This window comes from Nymphaea colorata, chromosome 1, assembly GCF_008831285.2.
Source record: "Nymphaea colorata isolate Beijing-Zhang1983 chromosome 1, ASM883128v2, whole genome shotgun sequence".
NCBI lineage: Eukaryota > Viridiplantae > Streptophyta > Magnoliopsida > Nymphaeales > Nymphaeaceae > Nymphaea > Nymphaea colorata.
This window is the reverse complement of record NC_045138.2, coordinates 18,994,773-19,018,533: the sequence shown is the minus strand read 5'-3', so window position 1 is coordinate 19,018,533 and position 23,761 is coordinate 18,994,773. Positions and strand designations below refer to the sequence as shown.

Here is a 23,761-nt window from a genome sequence, read left to right as displayed (position 1 = left end):
CAAATGTACCCAGAACGCTTTTCCTTTTCCCAAGAAGAAAACAGAGAGAAAATTAATCGCAAGCTTCTCTGGTTCAGACATAAACTAATGCAGATGTTTGACATTTAACCAACATTGTTTTTCTCCTTCTATGTATACGAATTTCCGAACTGCAGAATTCCAGTCATCCATTTCAGTAGAATACACTGTTTGGCCCTGACAAAGACATATATTCAGGTCCATAGCTCTTAAATATTAGAAAACTATATGAAACCCGATATATTAATAGCCTTCATTAACGGAATATTTCACAGATATTTTGCATTTAATTGTGACAGCAGAATTTGGTACTGTGATGAAATACTTTCTATATCAAATAGTTTCATGCCCAATACTTTCCCTCCCAATTGCTGCTCAGGCCCATTGTTCTACATTGCAGGAAGAAGCTTCTGGGCCATGGCTGCCGCATCAATCACCTTCATTGGAGTAATCATGGCGCAGTGACCCAGAGGCATGGGTCACATCCACTGAGTCGACCATAGAAGACAGCCAAAAGTAGCAGGCCAGGACCTTATGGGTCCACAGCATGGTGGGTCTGCTGTCCTCAACAATGACAAGGCTCAGGAGCAGGGTTGGCCCGCTGCACGTTCTGCGTCTCATTGGATGTCAGCAATTGGCCATTGAAATGGGGACAGTAAATGATGGGGCTAGAACAAGTTGGCCCAACTGCAGATCATCTCACTTTCTGCAGATAAATTCTTACTGGATGGTACTACAAGCTGGGCCAGGCAAATACTGAACATGGGATATGATCCAAGAAGATAATAGTAACTGAGGGTCAAGTTTTGGCCAGGGAATGGCAGAAGCAACACGGTGAAAGGAAGCAAGAAAACACCCAAGAGCAGTATCAAACAGTTGTTTATCTATGTCACACAGACTCTTTAAAAAAGGGGCAGCACCCATGTCGATGCGGTTCTGACATGCACGCTAGCTGCTCCTGTTTATTTTCAAAAGTTTTTTCCCTCGCTTTTTCTTCCTCCCTCTCTTTTTTAAATAACAGATCAAGCTAAGAAACAATAATATATATATACCCAAGTTTTTTGAGATGTGCTGCACTAGCACCCACAGCCATAGTTGTTTATTTGAACATTTCTAGACTCTGCTGGGACTGTAAGCCATCAATGGCTTAGGAGATTGGAGAATTCTAGAAAGAATATTCGACACCTGGGTTAATCATTGAAGGGGAGCTTGATAACCTCAATGATAATCTGAAATGAGACTTCTCGGATTCGAGATCTGAGAATTTGGGAGTAGAGCCTCCTTGATTTGTTCTTATATCAGATGTTTTGTCACTGCAAGCAGAAAAGGAGGCTCGAGCATTCTGCTAAAAGTGCTATTGCATCAGATCGCAGTACTTTGAATATATAAGATCTGAGACTCCCATCAGCACCCTAAGAAAAGCTAAGATGAGTTGTTTTATTTCTGTATTTTTGCCTCTAAAACCACCAATTTGAAAGCAGATCTATCTAAGTTTTTACATGTTGATAGAATGACGTAACTGAAAAAGAGAGATAAAACCATTGTCACAAAAAACGGGGACGGGTATTAAACGGCAAGGAAAAAAACGGGTATAATACGGCAAAGTTTTATATATCGGGAATAAAACGGAAAAAGTTCGGTAAACTTTTTTAAAAAATTAAACATTTAATACATCTTAAAAATTAAAAAAAATAATAATTAATAAAAAAACGGCAAAAAACGGGAAAATAATGAAAATAACGGCAAAAAACGGGTATTATACGGGTATTATACGCGTTTTTTGTTTTTTGACGTTTTTTTTAAAAAAACGGGAATAATACGGGTATTATACGGCAAAACTGTTTTTGGCGTTAAATACGCGTTTTTTTAAAAAAAACGGCGTTTTTTGTGACAATGGATAAAACCTTAAGCTTTTGCCAAAAGCTGCGAAAGACAACCAAGTCTTTGTGGTTTATTATTTAATCTTCAAACTCGAACTCTTTCAAATGATTGCGTACTTAATCAGCATCACTTATGAGCTGGTTTATTTATTCAAGTGATCGCAAAGGCAAGGATTTGCAAGATCTTCCTGCAATTGTATATTAATTAAAGCACCAGTCTGCAGATCTACTAGGAACCAAAGGAAATGACCAAAAAATGGAGTACCCACTTGTCAGCTGCTTTTGAATTTAAATTAAAATAAATCAGGATCCTTGGATTGACTCTGATCTAGCTGGCCCAGTCATGATGTAGAAACTGCTTGCACAACTAGACAGGAATAAAAGAGGCAAAATCATGGAATCTGCTCAATCCCTTGCACAAGATACATACAAAGAGCTTAGAACTCTTTCTATTTAGCAATTGTTCTTCGCTGTTCCAATTATTGGGGAAGTTTTTGGTTATTTACCAAAAGATCTTGATGCCAATAAAGGTGGATCTCATACTCAAGCAAGTGGGTCATTCAATCTACATTCTAGGAAACACAAGAAAACAAAAGAGAAAGAAAGAAGGGCAGGAAATCAGATTGAGGGGTTTGCTGGAGTAAAGCTAATCAATATATCATTGTCTTGTCCACTGGTTTTAACTTATGTAGGTCCTGAAAAGCGGCTCTCCTTCAAGATTGAAAGTGGTCGATCGGACTCCAAGTGGATCTAGGCATGGCCAAGAATGACTGGTTGGATGAGAAGTTATCATCATATCATCCAAGGAAATATAAGTCGATTAAATGGGTAGTGTAACATATCCCTAATTTCTGCGGATCCAACTATCCCTTTTGCAGGTTTTCCCTCATCCCTATGTTTAAGAGGGGAGCAAATTCTTGTTCTTTGATTCTTCTATGACAGTGAAAAATTCTGTGTTGCCGTGGACGAAGGAGGACCTTGTCTACCAATCACGTAAAATACGTGTATCTTCTTCTTTGTTTTCTTCTCTTGGTGTTGTCAGAGAGAGAGAGATAACGAAAGAGGGCCTGATTTCTAACGCCACTTACATCTCAGTTCCTGTAAGACTGGACGTGCTAGAAGACGTTTCCTGAAGAACTTTTCAAAACTCTCTAGCTTAATCTTTGCGGTGCAAGATTTACTTCTTTTTTTCAAAGTTAAGTTCATAGATGTGATCCCCACATCTAAACAACTACGATACCATTCTTAGATCGATCACGATTTTCTGATGGGCAGTAAAGATTCTGTAAGAAGCTATATACCGTCAACTTGAACCTTTTTCATGTTACAAAATCCTATATGAACATGAGCTGGACGTTTCCTATGTTCTTCTTACTGTCAAGTCACCTCCATAAGCTTAGTGATACAAAAAACAATGGCAGTTATTCCATTCAAGGCAGAAACTCATGAAAATAGATAGCTTCCCTCCTTCCTCCGGTCACAATTCCTGTTCTCAGGTAACCTGAGCGAGAAGCTCGAACATCGTTTAAGAAAATTTGGGTTCTTAAGATGCATAAGGCTAAGAATCAAAATGTGAGCCAAACGGGTAGAAGGTGTGAGAAATTGATTCTAGGCATAAATGAATACAAGTATAGATATCTGATCCAACTTTGTCTCAGATCCAATTGAAAACTTGAACGCAAATTGAGACTCATTTTTAAAACTACGTTTGGATAGAGGGAAAAGAAAAGATTATACTGAGGGAAGGTAGCCATCCGATCGTTTATAGTTTCTTTTGTTGCGTTGCATAGTGTTCAAACAGTAAAAGCATTTGTGTATGAATATTTCTGAATGCTGGTGTTTGCTGTCTACGAATGGCTGAAAAATGGAAATCATTCAACATTCAATACAAGATTTGATTTGCATTCGTCCGTGAAAGGTTGGTGCAATGGACAGCGGGGGCTGATAGGTAGTTGATTTCAGTTTCAGCTCTTGTGACGTCAACCTACTATAGCGTCTCACTCCGAAACACCAAATGCAGATATTCATTCGAATGGGTTTGTATTTGAAGAAAAAATAAGAAGAAGAAAACAACAGCTTTCTTAAAACCATGTCAACAATGTAGGTGAGCTTAAATTAGATTCATATTCTCCAAAACAGCCACAAAATTGATGCATATAAGATTTTTTTTTTTTTCACAAAAGATGCAACTATGAAGAAAAAAGTTGTCCCAAGGGCCATAGATTAGCTGGTCAGGTTAGGAGCATGTATATGGCAGGTCTCTAGTTCTATTCTCGTGGGCGCTATACTAAAAATGTCTTAAGGTGGTAGGGCGCGGCATCCAAGTTGAAGGGTGCACCGTTCTATCACGGACACCGACGCAGCTCAGGACCCCAGAGGCAGGGGGAACGGGGAGGCTTTTGAGGCGGTGGAATAATCCCCTCGCTCACCCGAAGAAGAGAAGTTGATGAGATTAATGTAAACAATCTAACCACAGTCTAACCAGCTCATTAATTTGGATCCATAATTCAGTGACTTCTGAGAATGTTTTATAATGAAACGTAATATATTGTTTATGTCTTTCAGATCACAAAAGAGTGTTTATCCTGTAGCTTTTTTTCTTTTGGAAAATATAATTAGTTGAATTTCAACTTTTTTCTGTGCTTGCTTGATGAGTTTTGAATGGAAAAGATGGTAAAATTCTGCTAACATTACTTTGCTGAAATGAAATGAGAAAAGTTTTAGTGCACCATTTTCTTATTCTAAAGAATAAAAAGTGCTATATATATATGATCATGAATGTTGTTCCCAGATCTAACAATCAAACACACGGCATAGTCATAACATATTTCCTATAATGAGATATAGTTTTATTGAAATACGTATTCTCGGAATGTGTATTTTTCAATAATACATACAAATGCACTTCTTATCAAATGCCAATGATAAAAACTCATTGAAAACAACTTTTAGTAAGCTATTTTCTCTATAACTATGTAAGCCCACGCTAAACGATCATTTTACCATGTAAGCAAAATTGGGGTGGAAATATGCAGCCTGCGCCACACGCGGATTCTTCTTCTTCTTTTGCTGTGAAAATTTAATAGAACATAAAAATACATTATTCTAAAAAATAAATTACTGGAAACATCAAGCATTCAATGACCATGTTTTAGTTATTTCTTAGCAGCATAATTCTATTTTTCACTGAACTGCATCTTAATTTTTTTCAAACCCAAATAGTTGTTTGCTTCACGCTATCTTCCAAATGAACCAAAAGTTTACTAAAATATTCTGAGCTGGCTGGCTTTCCTTCTCGTTCATAACTTCAGATAAAATTTAGGGTATTCATGAGTGCAAGATACTCAAACATTAAATGTAGCAGCCGTATGACTTTTATTGCTAGAAATTGGTGTAGACAACGTGCTGACCTAATATGGAGTCTGACTCAGGCTGCCCAGCAATCTGTGAGTGCAGCTTGAGCCCGATCCAACTACCTGCAATTCGAACCTAAGCTTAGCCAGCTCAATTAAAATAAAAGATATATTTTTAACATAATTTAAAATGTATACAGTCATATATATATAATTATATATATTTAAATATAATAATATTAAAAAATAAATTATGAACAGAATTGAACCAGGCCGGGTACAGGTGCCCACCCTTAGATAGGTCCAACCACGAAGTCTGACATTTTCTGAATTCAAGATCTAAAGCAACGTTATAAAAAACGGCACGTGTGTCAGTGATGGGGTCAGGCTCGACGCAACCCCTTTCATTTAAATTACTACTCATATATATGAATTTTATATTGGGCATTACATACACCAATTTCAAAATTCTCATGAATTTATTTTCCAAAAATGAAATTTATAAACAAGAAAACAAGAAAATATTTTGTTAATAATGTAAACTATGGTCTATGATGTGCGACGCAGTCCGCTTTTACAACATTGTTCTAGAGTCTAATGTACCGGCTTTGTGCACATTGCTGAAGTCTAAATAAATGAAAATAATAATGGAGATTTAAAATTTAAGGAAGTTCATTTTTTAACTACCTTTGAAACTAGTGCGGATGAGTTTGGAGATTAATGCAAACGATCTTACCGTTTCCTGCCTTCGCTTGTGATCGATAGTTTTATTTGGTCCCGTCAAAGGAGTTTCTTAGTTGGATCCAAGAGGTCAGAGGTGGAGCTAAATATTACCTATTTTTAATTAATATTTTTTAATCTTTGGTGTATTATGTATGTGAGTCCTCGACATCTAAATTAGGGTAATGTCCATTTCAAAAAAAAATTCTGGTTTCGCCACTACTCACCACATCAATTTTCTATGCTGCAAAAAAAGAGTCACTCACATATGATAGGAGCGGCACTCCAGACACCAAAAGCATACCCTATAAGGATAAAGGGTTGGTTGGGGGCTTCAATCTTCTGCGGTGAGAAATATTTTTTTTCGTCGATCTAGAACCCATTATTTTATTTTTTTCTGTTCTCACCAGCTTTATTTACTTTTCACATTGTTCTGCATTGGCCATTGTCCATTTTTTATTGATCTTGGGATGAACGCTTTTGTTCTTTACTCTTAAACCTAAGAGGGGGGTTTAGAATTTATATAAACAAAGGGAAAGAATAGAATAAAGTAGATTTTAAATGGAAATGCTCATAGATTTGATGGATAAGATTTTATGTTCAACCTTAAAATCATATTGGATATTTGTTGTGGGTAGGTTTTGTAGCAAGGGAGGTCCTCTAACTTGAATAAATATGGAAGGCAAGATTGAATCGAGCAGTTTTCTAACAAGATTGAACATATATATATATATATATATATATATATATATATATATATATTAGAGATTGGTAAAATCAGACACTTAGGTCAAAGATAAGAACCAGATCCAGTGATTTTTTGTTCAAAAACTATTTTAAATACAATATAAACATCTTAACATATTTATGAAGACTATTTTGATGTAAAACATGGTTTGATTCAAGTTGTTTTAATGAAAAATGTTGATTCTTTTTATTAATGGGGGCCATTTATTTTTTCTTATTAGAAAAATACCATTAAAGTCGAACAAATGATTAACTTAGAATATGTTTTGCATCATCCCAATTTTAAGATCATATCAATATGGTTAGACTGCAAAAAATCATTTAAAAAAAAACATAATCAAAGGGTCTGGATTTTATACCTCACCTAGGTGTTCATAAATATATATATATATATATATATATCCACCTTGCTTGTAGGCAGCATAAGCGCATCCATTAATACCTGTCATGAGTTCCTACCTGTCATCAGTTCCAACCTTTAAGCAACTCCAAACCAGGTGCTAGGAGATTTGTGGTTCTCCTCTCCGCCTTCTATAATATAAGGAAATTTCCATTTTTAGGCCTATTTTTTACCTATAATTTTAGAAAAGTAATTACATTTTGATTTTTGTTTTATGAAAATCACACTTTTCACACAAACTGACAAACTGTCAAATAAATGCCTAGATAAATTTCATTAAATTAAATTAAACAGAAAGTTTGTTAGCTAAAATAATAATACACCGTAGTCTAGTGGGTAAAACATTTAAAACTCAGCAATTTTTTTTTTACTTTGTTCAAATTAATAGTAATTCAGCTCGAACCCTACCTCATGAAAAGTGTGACCAAAATTGTGAAATGTCGTCTCTTTCTTAAAATTATGAGCAAAAAGTTATTGAAATTTCAGCCCGTGTGGTTGTTTTCGGTATTCACCAATGAACCCTAGGTAGGTCATAAGCTCGAAGGGTTCTGGCAGGGACAGAACAAAGAATTTTTCATGAGGGGGCCCAAATTATAAAATTTCAAAATTTTTATATAGGATAATTTTTTTTTAAATTTACATGTTTTTTTTTTTTTGAAAAGTGGAGAAGGAGGCGCTAAGGTCCCTACCAGCCCCTCGGCAGCTGGTTATTGGTTTGAGTAGTAGTATGAGCATCAAATGCTTGCTTAAGACAAAGTTGGGGTAGGCCCATAGGCCCTTATGTAGAGCACTATGCCTTACAGGTTTAATTATAAGTTCGAGAACACGACAAAGTCTCTTGACCCGAATACAGTTTCTTTGGATTCCAAAAAAAAAGAAAAAGAAAAAAAAAAACAACGTTAATGTGGGACTAAAGAGCTCTTCTAATCCCATCATAATCTCTAATAATTAGCAGAGGATTTCATAACTACACATTGTAGCCAGTAGTTGGGACCTACTTTTCAAAGTAGAATTATCAAAGGCAATGATACTTTTCTTGTACAAGTTCTGAAAAGAGAAACAACGATGATATAAGAAGGGACAACAATTAGTGTCCTACCACATAGTGGAGTTATAGTGGCTGCTTAAAAAATTTGATTGGGAGACGTGTTAGGTTTATTTATTGTTTTATACGGTTGAGTTTGGAGAAGAAAGCGATCAAAATAATAGAATAATTAAATAAGTATTTTGATGCAATGCAGATATGTCCGTGCCAGTTTTTTATAGGAAATGATAACATAGACACCTACACATTAGATGATAGGCTCATTGTTTAATTTTTTTTCCCTTTTAAAATAAGAAACCATTCTCGTTCTTAGAGCAGTGGACTTAATCGGGCCAATCAATCAGCCACCAGATGTTTCTGGGCGGCAAAATAAATAAAATCAGTAGCTAAAAGTCTTTTAACCAGAAGGGTATTAGGAAGGCTGATGGTATATAGGGATAGTTTATGTTACTAATTTATGATGCTTTTCGTGATAGATTCGATTATTTAATCATCTGACAATTCTAATTAAATTTTAAACTTGGTTTTTCTATTTTTTTTTTTAGTTTTCCTATTTTTTTCCTGCATCTGGAAAGAACTTATATATATTTTGGAACCGGACGCTTATCAACCACGTAGAGAGGCTTTTAGCATTCCTTTGGCCTGTCTTTGGGGTACAGCCCATATATATATATATATATATATATATATATATATATATATATATATATATATATATATAGAGACACCAAGTAGAATAATGAACATTATTAGAATAATCCTGCATTTACTATATATAATATTGTTTATAATTGTCAATTACAAGATACACACGCATACATACACACATAGATACTCTCTGTAGATAGATAAACTCATCGTTTGATTTTCTTATATATAAAGCTTATATCCTAGGGCCATCCATCCATCTAGATCTCTCACATATGTATCCCCATGCATACTGGCTAATGGCTGGAGATAAGTATTCGTCTGCGTGCGTGTGTGTATGTGTGTGTGTGAGAGAGAGAGAGATCTGGGAATTGGAGTGTAATATAAGAACTGTGAACCACAAAGTTTTGGCTACATTTTTTCCTTCTTGAGTTCAAATCCAATTTGATCTTTCTATTGTTTTTCTTGTTGGTGGTGCTCAAAGAAAAGTAACTACATATGGATAAAGTGCTCGTGAACACTTTATTCCAATTAAATTACTCTGTAACTAAAGAAAAATACTGCAATACTTTTAAGATTTATATCTACCAACCAAGTAAAGTATTATTTTCCATGTTGTTAACAAAGTTGCATTCGTCTACGCCGTATTTGCTAGTGTTGCGAAATTGAGAAGCTGTACTCTTGAGATTCCCGCGAAGCCGACCACCAGAATCCTCAACCCTTCAAATTAATGTAAGTTGGCCACCAAGTTGTCCACTTCTTTTTGTTGATATAACAAGCATATTGGAATCTATGAGAAGCATCTGGTCTGGTATCTTGTGGTCAATGGATAAAAGAAACAAATTTTATATCTAAAAATATCGTACACAAAACTTCTTAAAAAATGACTATATATATATATATATATAGGCGGAGCCAGGATTTTTTTAAGAGCGGTCCGAACAATCCAACCTCTACATCCAGGTAGGAGTAAACTGAATTCAAATCCAAACAATATATGACGCAATTAAAAATTTTTAATTTTTTCAATGTATTTTTTTTTCAATTGACTCGGTGGAACCATGGCCCAGTGACCCTTTCCCTTTCTCTGCCTATATATATATATATATTATCTGTGAATTGTATCATGCAGTGCATTTAATTATGCTAACAGGATGCACCTTGATTGGAATATAGACAGAGCTTTGAATGACTTATATATATATATATATATATATATAAGTCATTCATACCAAGTTATTTTCCACTTCCCATTTTTTGTGGGGTTGGGTTTTCCTTTGGCAAATCAGGGGTATACTGGTCATTTAACTTTTCAGAAAATTTCTCCAAACTTTCTTTTTGAGAAAAATAAAAGAAGTAACGAATTGAGCTACAAGTCCTTGAATAACCCATCGTTCTTCTCCCTTTGAAGCAAGAACCATTTTTATTTTTATCCACAGCTTCCAACAATTTTGTCTCTACAAGGAGAAAGTTTTACTTTTTTAAGAGATTCTTCGTTTTCGCATTCAAATAAGCGCATCGGAAGCATGGCCGATTGGAGATAGCATGACTCATTTCATTCCACTGAAAAATGGATCAAATCTCCGCTGGTCAAAATTTTGTTCTGATTCAAAGACCCATAGCAGGACCAGATTCATCTTGTAGTACTGAATATGATTCACGCCAAGTTATTCGCCGGTAGGAATGTACAATTGCTCGACTTGAACTCGCTCGTGTAAATTAGATACGATCTCGACTCGTTTATTAAACAAATCGAGCTTAGTTTGAGTTAAAAATCGAGTTATAAATGAGTCGAGTTTGAGTTCCATGGGCTCGACTCGTGTAAACTCGACTTGGCTCTGTCTTCCCTATTTTTTAATTTTCTGGGGCATGTTGATAACTTTTTATCAACTTTAATACCTTTTTTATGGGTTTCATTCATTAAAAAAAAAAAAAAAATCAAGCGACACTAGCTTCCATGAGCTCGAATGCAAACTTAGTTTTCTGAGTTTAGCTCGAGCTCGCCTTATAAAGCTCGAGTCGAACAATAGTTCGAGCTCAACTTGTTCATTGTAGATTTCCACTGGTCAAGCATCAAATTTTGCGTACAATTTTCAAAAAAGTTGTTCAATTCTATTAGAGTTGATTTCAAGTTCTTCATAATTCATGAACATATTTAACAAGCATAAAATCTTGTCTTCAATGCTGCTGAAGGAAGCTTCCTGGTAAAAGATGCTCTAAGGCATCAGAAGCTTCCAGTAAGTCTGACTATGGTTCAGTGACACCATTCTCAGATAGTGACCCAAATAAATCTATCAAAGATTTGATAAAAACTGTATTCTATCACATAATAGATGCTTGAGCTAAATATTAGAGTTGACTAAGACTGTTCCACCATTTATTGGTTGCTTAGTCTACATAGTAACTTAAATGATGGCCTGAAATCAGTGTTCCAACAAAAAAAAAAAAATCTGATTATTCGCGGCACACGGGCAGTTGAAGAACGCAACCAATTGATAGTCATGTGGATTTTCTAGAGGCCACTGGTTTCGTTCTTAATCTAAACAATAATAAACAATATGAAGTCAATGAAGATAGTGTTTTTCATTTAATAAAGTGCTACAAGTTTCTGGTCGCCTTAACCTTAGTTAACACATTTAGTCCATTTTTACGATGGTGATGTTCATGCAGCATACCATATTCAAATGTTGGTTGTTGTTTCACATAATTCACCTGCCTGGTGAATGTGTGTGTCTTCTGGGTGCATGTGTGCACGCTTGCATTTTTGTATCCATAAATAATACTCGAAACATGCTATTGAAGCCCTAAAACTTAGATATAATGTGATATTAGCAGTTTCATCAAGCCAATGATAAGGCTACCACTAATCTGCAAAATCATTACCAACAATCTCCAATTCACTCTACTCAGATTCTGTCTTAGTTTTTATTTCTGTTTAAGATTTAGTTTGCCTGATTTTGTCACCGTGGTTTTGTATGATAAACGCGGAAAATGGTGACATGCGTTATATTCGAGTATCTCTGTCATTTAGGCATGTAGCAATTGAAGGGAGAACTAAGAACGTCTGTGAACAAACAGGAAGTCCTTTCGGCAGCCATTACTAAAGCTCCACGACCTACCAGTTAAGGGTGTTGGACTTAAGACCATCAAGCTGAAGAAGGTGAAGAGTTCTCTATTGACATAATCTGGCAGGGGTCTGCTTAACCAGTAAAAATTCAAGTGGCTCTCTTTCTTCTGTCAGCTATCAATGCCTAATAATAAGGGAAGGCAACAACCAGTACAGATTTCTCCATTTTTTCTCTGAATAGCAGGATGGTGCTTGGCAGACCCCACGGGTCTATTTCTGTACAGAGAAACATGTTACCATTCTCTGTGAAGAATAACAATCTGGTGGCCTATCTTTTAACTGTCTGTAAAAACTCATTGTGTCTTTACATCAACAAAAAACCTGCAAAGTACAGGTCTTTTCTTGTGAGAAAATGCCAAATTAATCTTCTGAATCTGCCAGACTAGCCAACCTAGGGCGCGTTCTTGCCACAGTTGTCACGCCTTAGCCTGGTAATTTCAAGTAAGACCTGTGTTGCAAATGTGAGCAGTACCCATTAAGTAACTTGCATCTGTAAGAATGTCCTTCCCATCAGAAAGGGGAAACCTAAACACATCAGGTGTTTGCTTGATAAAGCATGATGTTAGAGTTCTTGCAGTTTTCACCGTAGCTGACTGACTCAGATAGAAAGCTTTATTCAACTTAGTTACACATTAAAACAAATCAAATTACAATAAACTTGTCAAGTGTGGTGCATAGTATGCAAGTTTCAAACCAACCAGTTATATGATGCAAGGAGAAGAAAGAGAAACATGTTTTGGATTATTTTATTGGATAAGTAAGCAAATTTTAGGTGGCCTAAATGATGCTTGGTTGGCAAAAATTTTGCATCCATAATTGCCTATACCTTCATTCACATTAATTGGATTCCAGCAACAGTTAACCACTAATTGCTGGTTTACATTAATCAAGTAATAGCAAGTACAGTGCCATTAAGATAAGAAATATTATAGCTCCCATTAACAGTACTTCTTTGCTTCTATGAAACACCTATCCAATATATGCTAATTAATGAAGTCTCCTGTCTGTTAAATGTAAAATGAAAGGACAAAAGATCACTGTGACGGCACATTGTGTGGGGATGATGGTAGATGAGAGGGATCTCCTGATTATCTTTGTATTCGAATGTCATGATCAACCATAACCGACATTGCTTTCCATCTTCTTTATTGTCACCTCTACCATCATTCCACCTTTTGGAAATCCGATGGCTGTGCCTGATGAAATCTGGAGGCCAAATATGAATTTACCACGGTCAATTTCGCGTTGATTAACCCGTGAACGGTTATTTTAACATTATCATGTGACTTTTTGTTTCAAAAAGATTTATAAGAGTTGATTTTTCAATTCATCGATTTCATGTAAATTGATCCTTGAACTGTGACTTTCACAGCAAAACCATTGATTTTCTCATTACGTGGGTCCGATTTCAGCGTTGAACATCTTGGGATCTGCTCCAATGAATGCAACATGTACAGTATAGTAGATGCAAGGAGATGTATGAAAATAGGGAAGGGAAATATTAGTTTATGCAAAATATTGTGAAGATGGGACCAAAGCATCTTCATAGATCAGAACTTTCCAAATTATCAACAGTTCTCGATCAACACCATAGATAACTTTTGAAACAAGGGATTAGGACATAAATATATAAAATTATTTCCCTCCTGCCCCACAACAGTATAGAGTGTTGGACTTTCTCAGCTTTTATATTCCAAGTAGGCCTTGGTGATATCATGCTCACAGAATTTCTCCAGTTGCAGAGTTTTTCTTTTTTAAATTCCGCAGACGAAAGCAACAGATTGTGTCAAGACGGGGAAAGATGACCGCAAAGGCAGGCAACGGGAAGAGCTAAATGACAAGATGCCAAGCGGCCATGGATATAAAATATCAGGGGAAATGATTCAGGATGAAAAGATAGCACTCAATGTAAAATTTTTTAAGTGCCATTTGCGCAAGTTAAATTGATAGGATGAAAGCAGCACAGTATTTTAAACAGTTCATATAGTATATGAAAACTTTGTGATCGAGAAAGCAGCAGAGAGGGAGATTTTGAATTATGTATTCATAAAAAGTGTGATTCAGCAGACGAAAATTCATTGTTCGCACATCATCCAAAGCGAGAACTGTTGGAGAAACCAACAGCACCCACCGTGATCATCATTGACAGGAGACACCAAACATAAACTAAGCTTAATCATAATGAAGTCATGGAGGAAACCATCCACGCTTCTTATATGTATATTTATCAGAATTAGTGCTTTTAAAGTTCCCTTCTTGTTCTGATTGGCCTGGAGAAACTGAACCCGTAGGCACTCTTCTCTGAGAAATGGTGATGCTTTGTCATAGAGCAGTCAACAAAAAGGAAGATCAAAGAAATCTCCGTAAATCCCAAGCTGAAAGTTGAAATTGTATCGGGTGGTGCACCCAGAGAAATTTACACACATTGCCTGTGGCTGCGAGAAGTCAATACAGCCCTTGCAAATGGGTTCGATGGTATTCAAACTCAAAACCTCTTCTCCTCTCATCAGTAATCAGATTCAAAGATCTCAAGACCATGAACCAGTGCTGGTGACTTGAATGAACTGGACGCAAGTTTCTCCATTCCCTCATCAAAAAGAATCTCTTGGTATCGGCATTCGCTGCTGCAAAATGCTTTCTCGCCCCTGCAGTTCACCAGAAAGCAAACTTTAGATGCTGCTGATAAAGAACTGAATCCCGTTGGATCTAAGACGCGAAATCGCAGAGAAGATGCACGTATTTCAGCCAACATACAGAGTAAAAACAGATGAAGAATTGTTTGTCAAAGAGACGTTAGAGCAGGAAACACCTTTTCAAAGTCAGAGAATTTACAGGCTCAAAGAAGGGGGAAAAAGAAAAGGATGAGTACAATACAGGAGTCTGAAAGAGCCACAGACTGGCATTGTTATAAAAAGAAACCAGAAAAAAAAAAGAGCTTTTTCTAATAAAGTAGATAAAGCAAAACAAAGCATCAATCTTTCATCAAATAAAGCAACCAAATTCAATCATGATCAACTAAAAGTTATGCACTGTAGTTCTTATATTATTTTGCTCAATGTTTCGCCAGTGATCATGATGACTTTGAGAAAAAAAATACCCAAAAAAATTCACAATTCAAGCAAATTAGTAAAAAAACTGTCAAAAGATTGAGCCTCGACAATCACATGAGAGATCGAACCAGACCTGTACATGAAGATATCATCCTTCTCGCCAAGTTTCTTCCTGCAGGCATAGCAGAAACTCAGGAAACTATTCGACGGGTATACTTCCCGGCGATCAGCAAACACAGGTTGCTCCTTCCTACTACTGGCAGGAGACCCAGTATTACAGCTCTCAATGATGCGGTCGCCATATATATGGGTGGTCCTCGGATTCGGGCCACGAGTGATCACACAGGTATAGTCTTCAGACTGCTCCATCTCTCTCGGCGTGAGGCACACCGTCGGCGACTCTTCCGCCCCCCAATTCGATCGGCAGGACGAAGCCGAAGAAGGAGAGCTGGTAACAGGGGATCTGAAAACAGGGGAGTCTGCTCGCTGGGGAATATGAATCCTGAGCTGTGAGCCAAACAACACCATTTTGTTCTCTGGTTTGGAGAACCCATTTTCAATATCAGTTTCCTGATCCAGAGCATCAACCAGGCCAAGAGCAACGGAGGGATGGTGCTTACTCTCAGCACCTGATTCCGGTGACTGAGACCTCCTATCAGGCCAGAAGTAGTTCCCAAACCCAGAGAAAGGTTTGCTGTCAAGAATGGAAGTTGGGCTCCTTATGGACTCATTCTCCTGATGTCCCTTTGAACTAAGCCCTGTGAACAATCTAGGCGAGCTGAAAAATGGGCATGTCGATCTGCCATATTTTCTACCAGCAGATGATAATAGAGAACCACAGGGCACATTCTCACTTATCAGGCCGGTTTTACTGCCAACACCTCTAGACCTCTTCCTCAACATGCTTTATCGTTCTGCTTCTCTCTCTATTCCTTCTCAATGAAAAAAAAAAGAAAAACGGATAAAAGAAAATGTGGGTGAGTAAGAGACCATCATAAACAACCAAGACGGAAATGAAAAGCCGCCATGAAAGCTGCATCTGATGCTCACCTTCGTTTTGCTTTTGGGAAGATCTGTGATTCAAACCCAAAACCCAATAAGTTCTTAGACAGAAGGTGGGATTTTTAGAGTACCAACAAAGAAGTGCAGGATTGATGGTGTTGGTTGGTGTGGGGAAGCCAGCATTTTAGAGAGGGACGATGATGGCCGCTTTCTCATGAGAGAGAGGCCACCATGGATTTCTTTTTGCTCTTTCAGGAAGTGTGGGAAGAGGGGCACTGCATGAGAATCAGGGGGATGGTGGTTTCGGTAAAACCGCCATTGCACTGAGTGGGCGTGATCCTGGGGCTTATATAGTTGAGCTCCTTGCTTTTCTCCCTATTTTTTACGAATTTCATCTTTCCTGAATTGAAATGGGAGGAAAAGATTGATGGAGAGAATAAAATATACAAAATAAATATTGAACATAAGAATAAATACGTGAGAGAAAACAAAATTTGAGGATAAGTCTCTGAGAAATAGAGAGAGAGAGAGAGAGAGAGAAATCATATATGAAAGGTAAAAATATGAGATAGAAAAAAGAGAAATTTTCCTATGCAGGACCATCATTTGCCGGCCAATCCATGTCAGTGCCACCTTTTGTTGAGTTTTCTGATAACCTGTATTCTTCTCCTACAGTAAAAAACCATGGATCTCTGCAATTTGCAACCTCCATCTTCGCCTCTTTCCTTTTACCTCATTTACGATTTCAAAGCTACCAAAAGAAATTTTTCTTACATTATCTTCCGACCATTTCTTTGAATTTTTACCAACAAAGTTGTCCAATAATGCATCTTTTCTGATTCTGAAAATGTACAGTTCGCGGCTTTGACAATGAAGGAGCTGGAATCCAGAAAAAGAGGTCACCGTAGTAAAAATATTATCTGAGAACATTGAAAATATTTGACATTGACATTATTGTGCAATAGAATCAGGATATTTTCTAAGATGCTGTCAATATTATCATGCTATATATATAAATATAAGTAATAATATCACACACGCACGTAGAAAATCGAAAAGACAGTTTTAAATACAAAAAATAATTATATTATAATCATCCGGTCATATATATATATATATATATATATATATATATATATATATATAATCGTTCAACCGTCGAAACTCATGATTGTGAGCAGCTAGAAGTTTTCTCTGTGTCATTAAGAAGAAGAACGAATTGAGTATCTTTTCTTGCCAATAAAGTATATGTTATATAGATATGTGTGTTTGTGTGCGCGCGCTTGCATGCAGCCTGTGTGTGTTTGAGAGGGGAAGAGAGAAGGGACGTAATTGCGACCCGTACAAGGGAAGAGTTTAAAAAAGTTCAGCGCCGTACTGTGGTTAACCGCACCCGTGTTTGTAAGGGAGCACCAGACTTTACAGAACTAGTCGCGGCGTTCTCGGTCATGGACGGAATTGGGTGTATTCAGAGAATTTTTTGTCCTTGGATATGTGCGTTGGACTTCTTCCACGCTCCGAAGCGAACTTTGGAAACGCCTTTAGAAGAGGCGGACGACTCTGGGGATCGCGTTATGGCGCATCTGCCCTTAATCATTCTCAAAATAACGGGCACGTACCTGGTCCACGACCGCTATTTGCCCTGGATAACGCATCCATTATTCAGAAGCAATTCGAGGTCAAAATTGCCATTAGTCTGGACCCCGTCTTTTTGTAAACGACGATCGTATGCCCCTCACGCAATGAGTGAAGAGGCCCACTGTCTTATGTTTGCGTGTGCCAGTGGTGCTCACCACGAAATCAAACGCAAGCATTCATTCTATTCTAGTTGCAGAGTTATGTGCATCAAATTGCCCCCTCGCGAGAAAAAAAAAATAAAAAATAAAAACAGCCGAGTAAATTACTACAATACCAATGTATATTACAACAATACCAATACTGTCCAAGTGAGAAAAATAGGGTCTCAAGGGGCATAGGAAAATCATCTCGGCATAAAACTTCTAAAATCATACCGGCTTAGTAAGATCTTTAACTTACTTAAGAGCCTCAGTTACGTTATATCATTCAACCCGAATATAATTAGGCGTTAAAAAAAGCTACTATTTAAACTTTCCACTCTTAGAAATTCCTAGTTAAACAACGCATTCGAGGGTATTATGGTCATCAGAGGGTCAAACCCCATAACCGTCTTACTTCTAGTCCGGTGAGTAACGGTTGGGGTCGGGAGTAGTGGACGCCCTTGATGGGCCCCACTCCCCTTCCTCGTTGAGTGGGCGACCCAGATGGGACCCACCGATGTCACCGCGCTGCCCACCTGAACGATTCACCCTTCCTGGGTCCCGCTTATCCCCTCGGCCTCACCCCCTCGTTCGGTACCTGCCGGGTCCCACTCTGCCCATCTCCTCTTTATCTCTTTCCTGGACCGGCTTTATCTGATAAACTAAGCGGGTCCGGATACTGCCTACCCAACTGTTGACCTTAACTACTGATCGGGTATAAATCTGAACCGGACCTGGATCCGATCCTTTCCAATATGTGGTTTATACTTTTTATATGTTTCTTTTGCTCATTCATTATCCATTAAGTTAAATCCTGATTTAGATTCGTATGCAATACCCACCGCCAGTATGAATCGAACCAACGATTAGACTTTCACTAGTCTGTTAATCAGACCAGCTACACTATGCCTCTTCAAGTAAAAAGTAATTGATTTTAAAGGTTTATAATTCAACTACTCATTGAAGACGACATCAGGTCCATCATATAGAACACTAAATGGATTGGATTTACCCTTAACCTCAAACTTAAGTTTGCTTGATGAGAAAAATCTATTAAAATGACTTCAAAACAAAACTCTTTAATACCTGAACTCCTTAATTGTACCTTTAATATTTAATATCCTTAGTTTTCCAACAGAAGTTGATCTGGAAATGTTAGTGAAAATCACAGGAAGATGCTCAAATCCAATTATTAATCAGATTCAAATACGGCATGTACTTTACTAATTCAATCCTAACTTGAAATCTTTGGTTTCTCCTATTGAGATGCGAATTTGGTTCGTTCGATTTGATAAATTATCCAATCAAACGGAATTAGTAAAAAATTCTACATAGGGTGACGGGCCCACCAAGGGAAAAGAGGAAGCGGCAGTGACGGTAAAATTTTTTCGTGATCGATTATCACATTTTCCCAGCTCCCGTCTGTCGCGCGGTAAAAGTTGAGGGGAATCATTAGTGGGTCCCACCTTGGTGAGAGGCAAGTCTTCTAACCCTTCCTCCCTCCTTGCTTCCGACAGCAAGAGGTGGTGCACCCACGACCCCCGTCCTTCTTTATCCCGAGGTAAAAAAAAAGTAAAAGGCTTTTCACCCTTCTTTTCGACGCCCGAGCCACGTGTCTGTCGTCTAGCAGATCCTTCTTTTCCAAAGCAGGGAGATCGAACGGCTGAGAAGGAGAGATTCTCCAACGCATTCAGCATTAAAGCGAGCTCGGGGTAGCGAAACTGTGAAGCCAATTTTATCTCTGACAGTAAAAGGTTTTCACCGTGCGACTGGCGGACTTTTGTACACGAATCCTGTGGAAAAAGACACGGGAAAAAAGCACCAACGACTGAAAACAAGGAGAGTTGGGTTATGATCAAAGCCCGGGACTACGAAGACCACCCGCCTTTTTCTTTTTTCTGAAAATTTTAAAAATATATTAGTTTCATTTTTTTTTAAATTTAAGTGCCTCCTCCAGGGTCCTAAAAATGCCGTTAATTAATTTTAATTCATTAAAATAGAAACATTAAAAAGTTATTCGCTGGTGACTTAACTAGATTTAGGCTTGGCTCTGGATTTCCCGAAGCGAATCCAAATCCAAGACGCAGAAGAGCCAATATTTACATGCACTCCAGTCTGGATGCTTACCAGATAGCTGCAATCTAAATTCATACCAATTTACAGTTTGGATCTATCTCTGTGATTTTTTTACTAGATTGGACCAAACAAATCCAAATCTAACACGCACAACTCGGTAGACATTTTTTTATTGTTCCAAAAAGTTCTCTGGTCAGTGGTGGTTCTCAACGTCATGTTTTTCTTTTTTTTTTTAAAAAAAAAAAATTATTTCCATCTACGTATAATAATTGAATAGAGGCTAAAAGCCTAAAGGAGGGCACACAAATGTGGACAAATTAGGCTCATTTCCGGGTAGGGTAAGTTGACGTAAAGAAAAGTCCAGGGAAAATGATATCATCCTACAGAGAAAGTGCGGGTTTTAATGCTCCAAAAGGGGAAGGGAAAGAAAAGGCAAAGGCAAAAGTGCCGCCCCTATGAAAACACACCACCTCTCTCCTCAATTTCGTACGTCCAATTAACCGATCCTCCTTGTCCAGCGGTGAAAGTAAGGTTTCCCGAACAATTTCATGGCATGTACTACTCTCTCTTTCTCTTTCCATATATATATATATATATATATATATATATATATATATATATATATATATAGCCAAAACAATTCCTTAAGAGTCTAATATCTAAGGGTCTCATGTATATATGTGTGTGTGTATATACATATACACACACACATACATGAGGCTTAGGTATGAGAGAGAGAGAGAGAGAATATGTCGTATGATTAATTTCTTTGATAATTTACAAGATATCACTTACAAAGTTAAATTTTCATGTTGTTGATTGCATATTGTTATTGTCGCACAAAAAGCTCACATGGCATACCTTAAGTTAGAATATGTTGGTCATTTATGTAGGACATTTTCAAAAATTAACATGTGTATAAATGTTCAAAGACAATAGTTTACGCTAAGGTACTTCTGATCAAGCATACTATATAAATAAAATTAATGTGCAAGAAGCAGAAAGAACCGTTCAATTGTTAGAGCTTGTAACTACTGTACCCAGTACCTTGTCTTGCATTTTCTCCTTTTAGTACTGCATACAAGCATATAGAGACAGTGAATAGAAGTTTACATCAACTTACATATGTATATATAAACACGACGTAAACGGCATTATTTACAAGGGTTTCAACCGTTAGTAGATTTTTTATATGGACAATACGAGTGGCTGATTCGTTTTAGAAAGAATCACAAAATACACTTGCATGTCGCAGCGGCGGAACCATAAATTTTTAGCTACGAGGCACTGTTGTAAAAATTCTCATTTCAAAAAGGGCACAACGTACATGAATAAGTCGTATGACATCTATATAAAAATAAATAAAAATTTTGTTGCTGGGGTGTAGCTCCGCCATGCGCATGTTGGGATATGAGAGAGAGAGAATGTTAGGTTTATAGTTCCACATGGTGGGGTGATTGGCTAAATGTGCATGAACATGGGGCTCCTCCTGTCACATTCAAAGCACATAAAAAACCCGTCACCAACCATTGAGCCTTTCACCCTTTGAACCCTCATCTTGTGACATTGCTCATACACAAGGGAATCCATGTAAGGAACAGTTTCTCTCTCTTCTCTCTTTCTAATTTTTGTGGCGAAGAGACTTTCTGTCTCTCTCTAGATTTTTTTTTTTCTCTCTCTCTCTCTCTCTCTCATCAATGTGTAGCCCTCATTTTCTGTTTCCTATTTACTCACATTTATTCATTTCATATAGAAGATAGTGCTCGTTGTTTTCTTACAAGTTGGCCTCGAAGGTCTGCATCGGTGGGGCTGGCTTATAAGATGGGCCCCACCGACAAGAGGAGCGTGGGTCCCACCCTGTTGATTTCTTTTCCTGATTGCCACGTCACCTTCTGGGCTGTGGGGCCGCCGGAGTGGGACCGGCGAAGTGTATCACACCAACTTGTTATGACATGACACATTCAATGACCAACTTGTACGTGCATGCATGGGTGCATGTATGTGCGTGTTTTTGCGCATGTCATGTGGAGTAGGCAAGGAACATAGTTAAAATTCAATGAAAAGTTTTACTTGATTCAGTGCAACCATACCTTGTTTGACTCTTGCAGAAAAATATCAAAATTTGGTCCAACAGAGCCCCAAAAACATCAATTTGTTGTTAATTTTTATAAATGAAATCATGCGAATATGGTTGGTGTCGAGCGACGTAGCATAGCTTATTGGTCCCAATACGTTTTTAGTTTAAATTTTTATGAGTATTATTAATTTGAACCGTAAATAATGATATGTGCAACACTCGAATTGAAGAATATACCATGCATGCATGAGAAACTAAAGTAAGGAAACCAGGTTTATCGTTTTCATAGATCATGGTTTTCAAATATTTGCTTCATGTCAAAGCAACTAGTTGAAAGTTTGATGCAGACGTCATCTACATGATTGACTGGAGAAGAATGAAATCACCATACACTAGCTTATACGTATACCATTTCAAAACTCAATTCACTTTTCATGTTGGAAAACAGTTGAAGCGCCGGTTGTTCCCCGCTACGCCGCTAATAGTTAAGGCATGATGCTGGCCCTGCGCCCAAAAGCCCAAGCTCGAAAGACCCAACTAGAAGACCAATACTTTATTCAATAATAGTCCGTCTGATGTGGATGAGTTATATAGATATATATATATATATATATATATATATATATATATATATATATATATATATATATATATATATACACACTTATATATACATATATCAAATCTTACATCATTCAAGTTACTGTTTCGTATTATATATATATATATATATAAAATTTCAAACCAAGTTTTCACACTGTTCAGAAAAATAGGCATCACTGAATATTATTTATAGATTCTAAACTTTAGCCAGCTTTCCCATCCCCAAAAAAACGAATAAACCATTTGCATCACTTTTGTCTCTATGATTGGACAGGTTAGGTCTTGATCAGGTTGGAGGTGAGATCAGCTCCGGGTTTTGTGAATGAAGCCGAAGGTTTTGTGGTATCTCCATCTTTCTCAATTATTGGAGGAACAAACTAAGAACAATTTCCATATAAGGCACGCCGATACATATGCAATTTGCGTTTAACAGCTTTTACTCTACGCAATTGAAGACGATGCACCTCGCTATAAGAAATCGGACATGCATCAGTTGTATATAAAGAACTGTTGGAAAATAGAGACTTAAAGATGCCGCTGTCCATCATCTAGTGCTTAATAAGGTCAGAGTTTCATTACATAAAGTTGAGTAAAGTTGTGTGGTACCACACTACTACTGGTACAAGAACTCAATCCGATTGTCTGAGCAATTTCTTGAAAGTATAGGAGGTTCATGCAATAAGACAGAAAATATGAGGCTAGACATAATATTGGGCATTTGATAGCTGCTGGAAATACGTCCAAAGACACTCATCTAAACCCTAGCAAAGGAGGTTGTATCTGAGACAACTTGACCATGGCTATCAGGGTCTACATCATTTGCCTTGCATGAACATCAAAGAAAGGAAGCAAGAATAAGATTTAAATCCAACAATCAACTACCCATTTTGTTTTTGCAAATATATCAAATAATTTCCTTTGGCTATGGTCCCATATGCCACCTCTTTCAAAAGTAAGCTTCTTAAAGCTTGCAGTCACATGGGCTTCGGCTTCCATTCTTTGCCTTATCTGAAGCACCTTACTGCTCTGGAAATCCAAACAGGAGATGGAGAAGTTGCTTTGCATTGGAGTCTCTAAAAGGAATGTCACAGTTATGTCCTTTCTCTCAAATATGACAAGTTCTATATCCTACTGGGGTCATTTCATTTGTGTGCTTCTAATAATCTATTTCCCTTTAACTGGACATGACATGCATGAGAACCCCAATTAGTCACTATCATCACTAGTGTTTCTACTT

The 23,761-nt window shown here is 37.3% G+C and overlaps 1 protein-coding gene across 2 annotated transcripts; it reads right to left on the bottom strand.

Moving 5' to 3' along the window:
* Positions 1–13,957: 13,957 nt before the first annotated feature.
* On the bottom strand, positions 13,958–16,342 carry LOC116246482 (FCS-Like Zinc finger 8-like). 2 transcript variants are annotated; one of them, XM_050075723.1, is made up of 3 exons: positions 16,039–16,342; positions 15,122–15,914; positions 13,958–14,583 (listed from the first exon to the last, which is right to left on the bottom strand). In XM_050075723.1, the coding sequence occupies exons 2-3, from the start codon at positions 15,889–15,891 to the stop codon at positions 14,445–14,447; spliced, it is 909 nt and encodes a 302-aa protein (XP_049931680.1). In that variant the 5' UTR covers positions 15,892–15,914; positions 16,039–16,342; the 3' UTR covers positions 13,958–14,444. The 2 variants fall into 2 exon arrangements, with proteins under 2 accessions (XP_049931680.1, XP_031474243.1); XM_031618383.2 differs by having other exon boundaries at positions 15,122–15,920; positions 16,039–16,336.
* Between the last annotated feature and the right edge of the window lie 7,419 nt (positions 16,343–23,761).

Bases quoted from the DNA above. Each gene is read 5' to 3' on its own strand.
- LOC116246482 (XM_050075723.1), bottom strand. From the start codon at position 15,891: ATGTTGAGGAAGAGGTCTAGAGGTGTTGGCAGTAAAACCGGCCTGATA. The intron at 14,584-15,121 runs GTCTGGTTCGAT...GGTGAACTGCAG, and splicing joins GATGATATCTTCATGTACAG to GGGCGAGAAAGCATTTTGCA.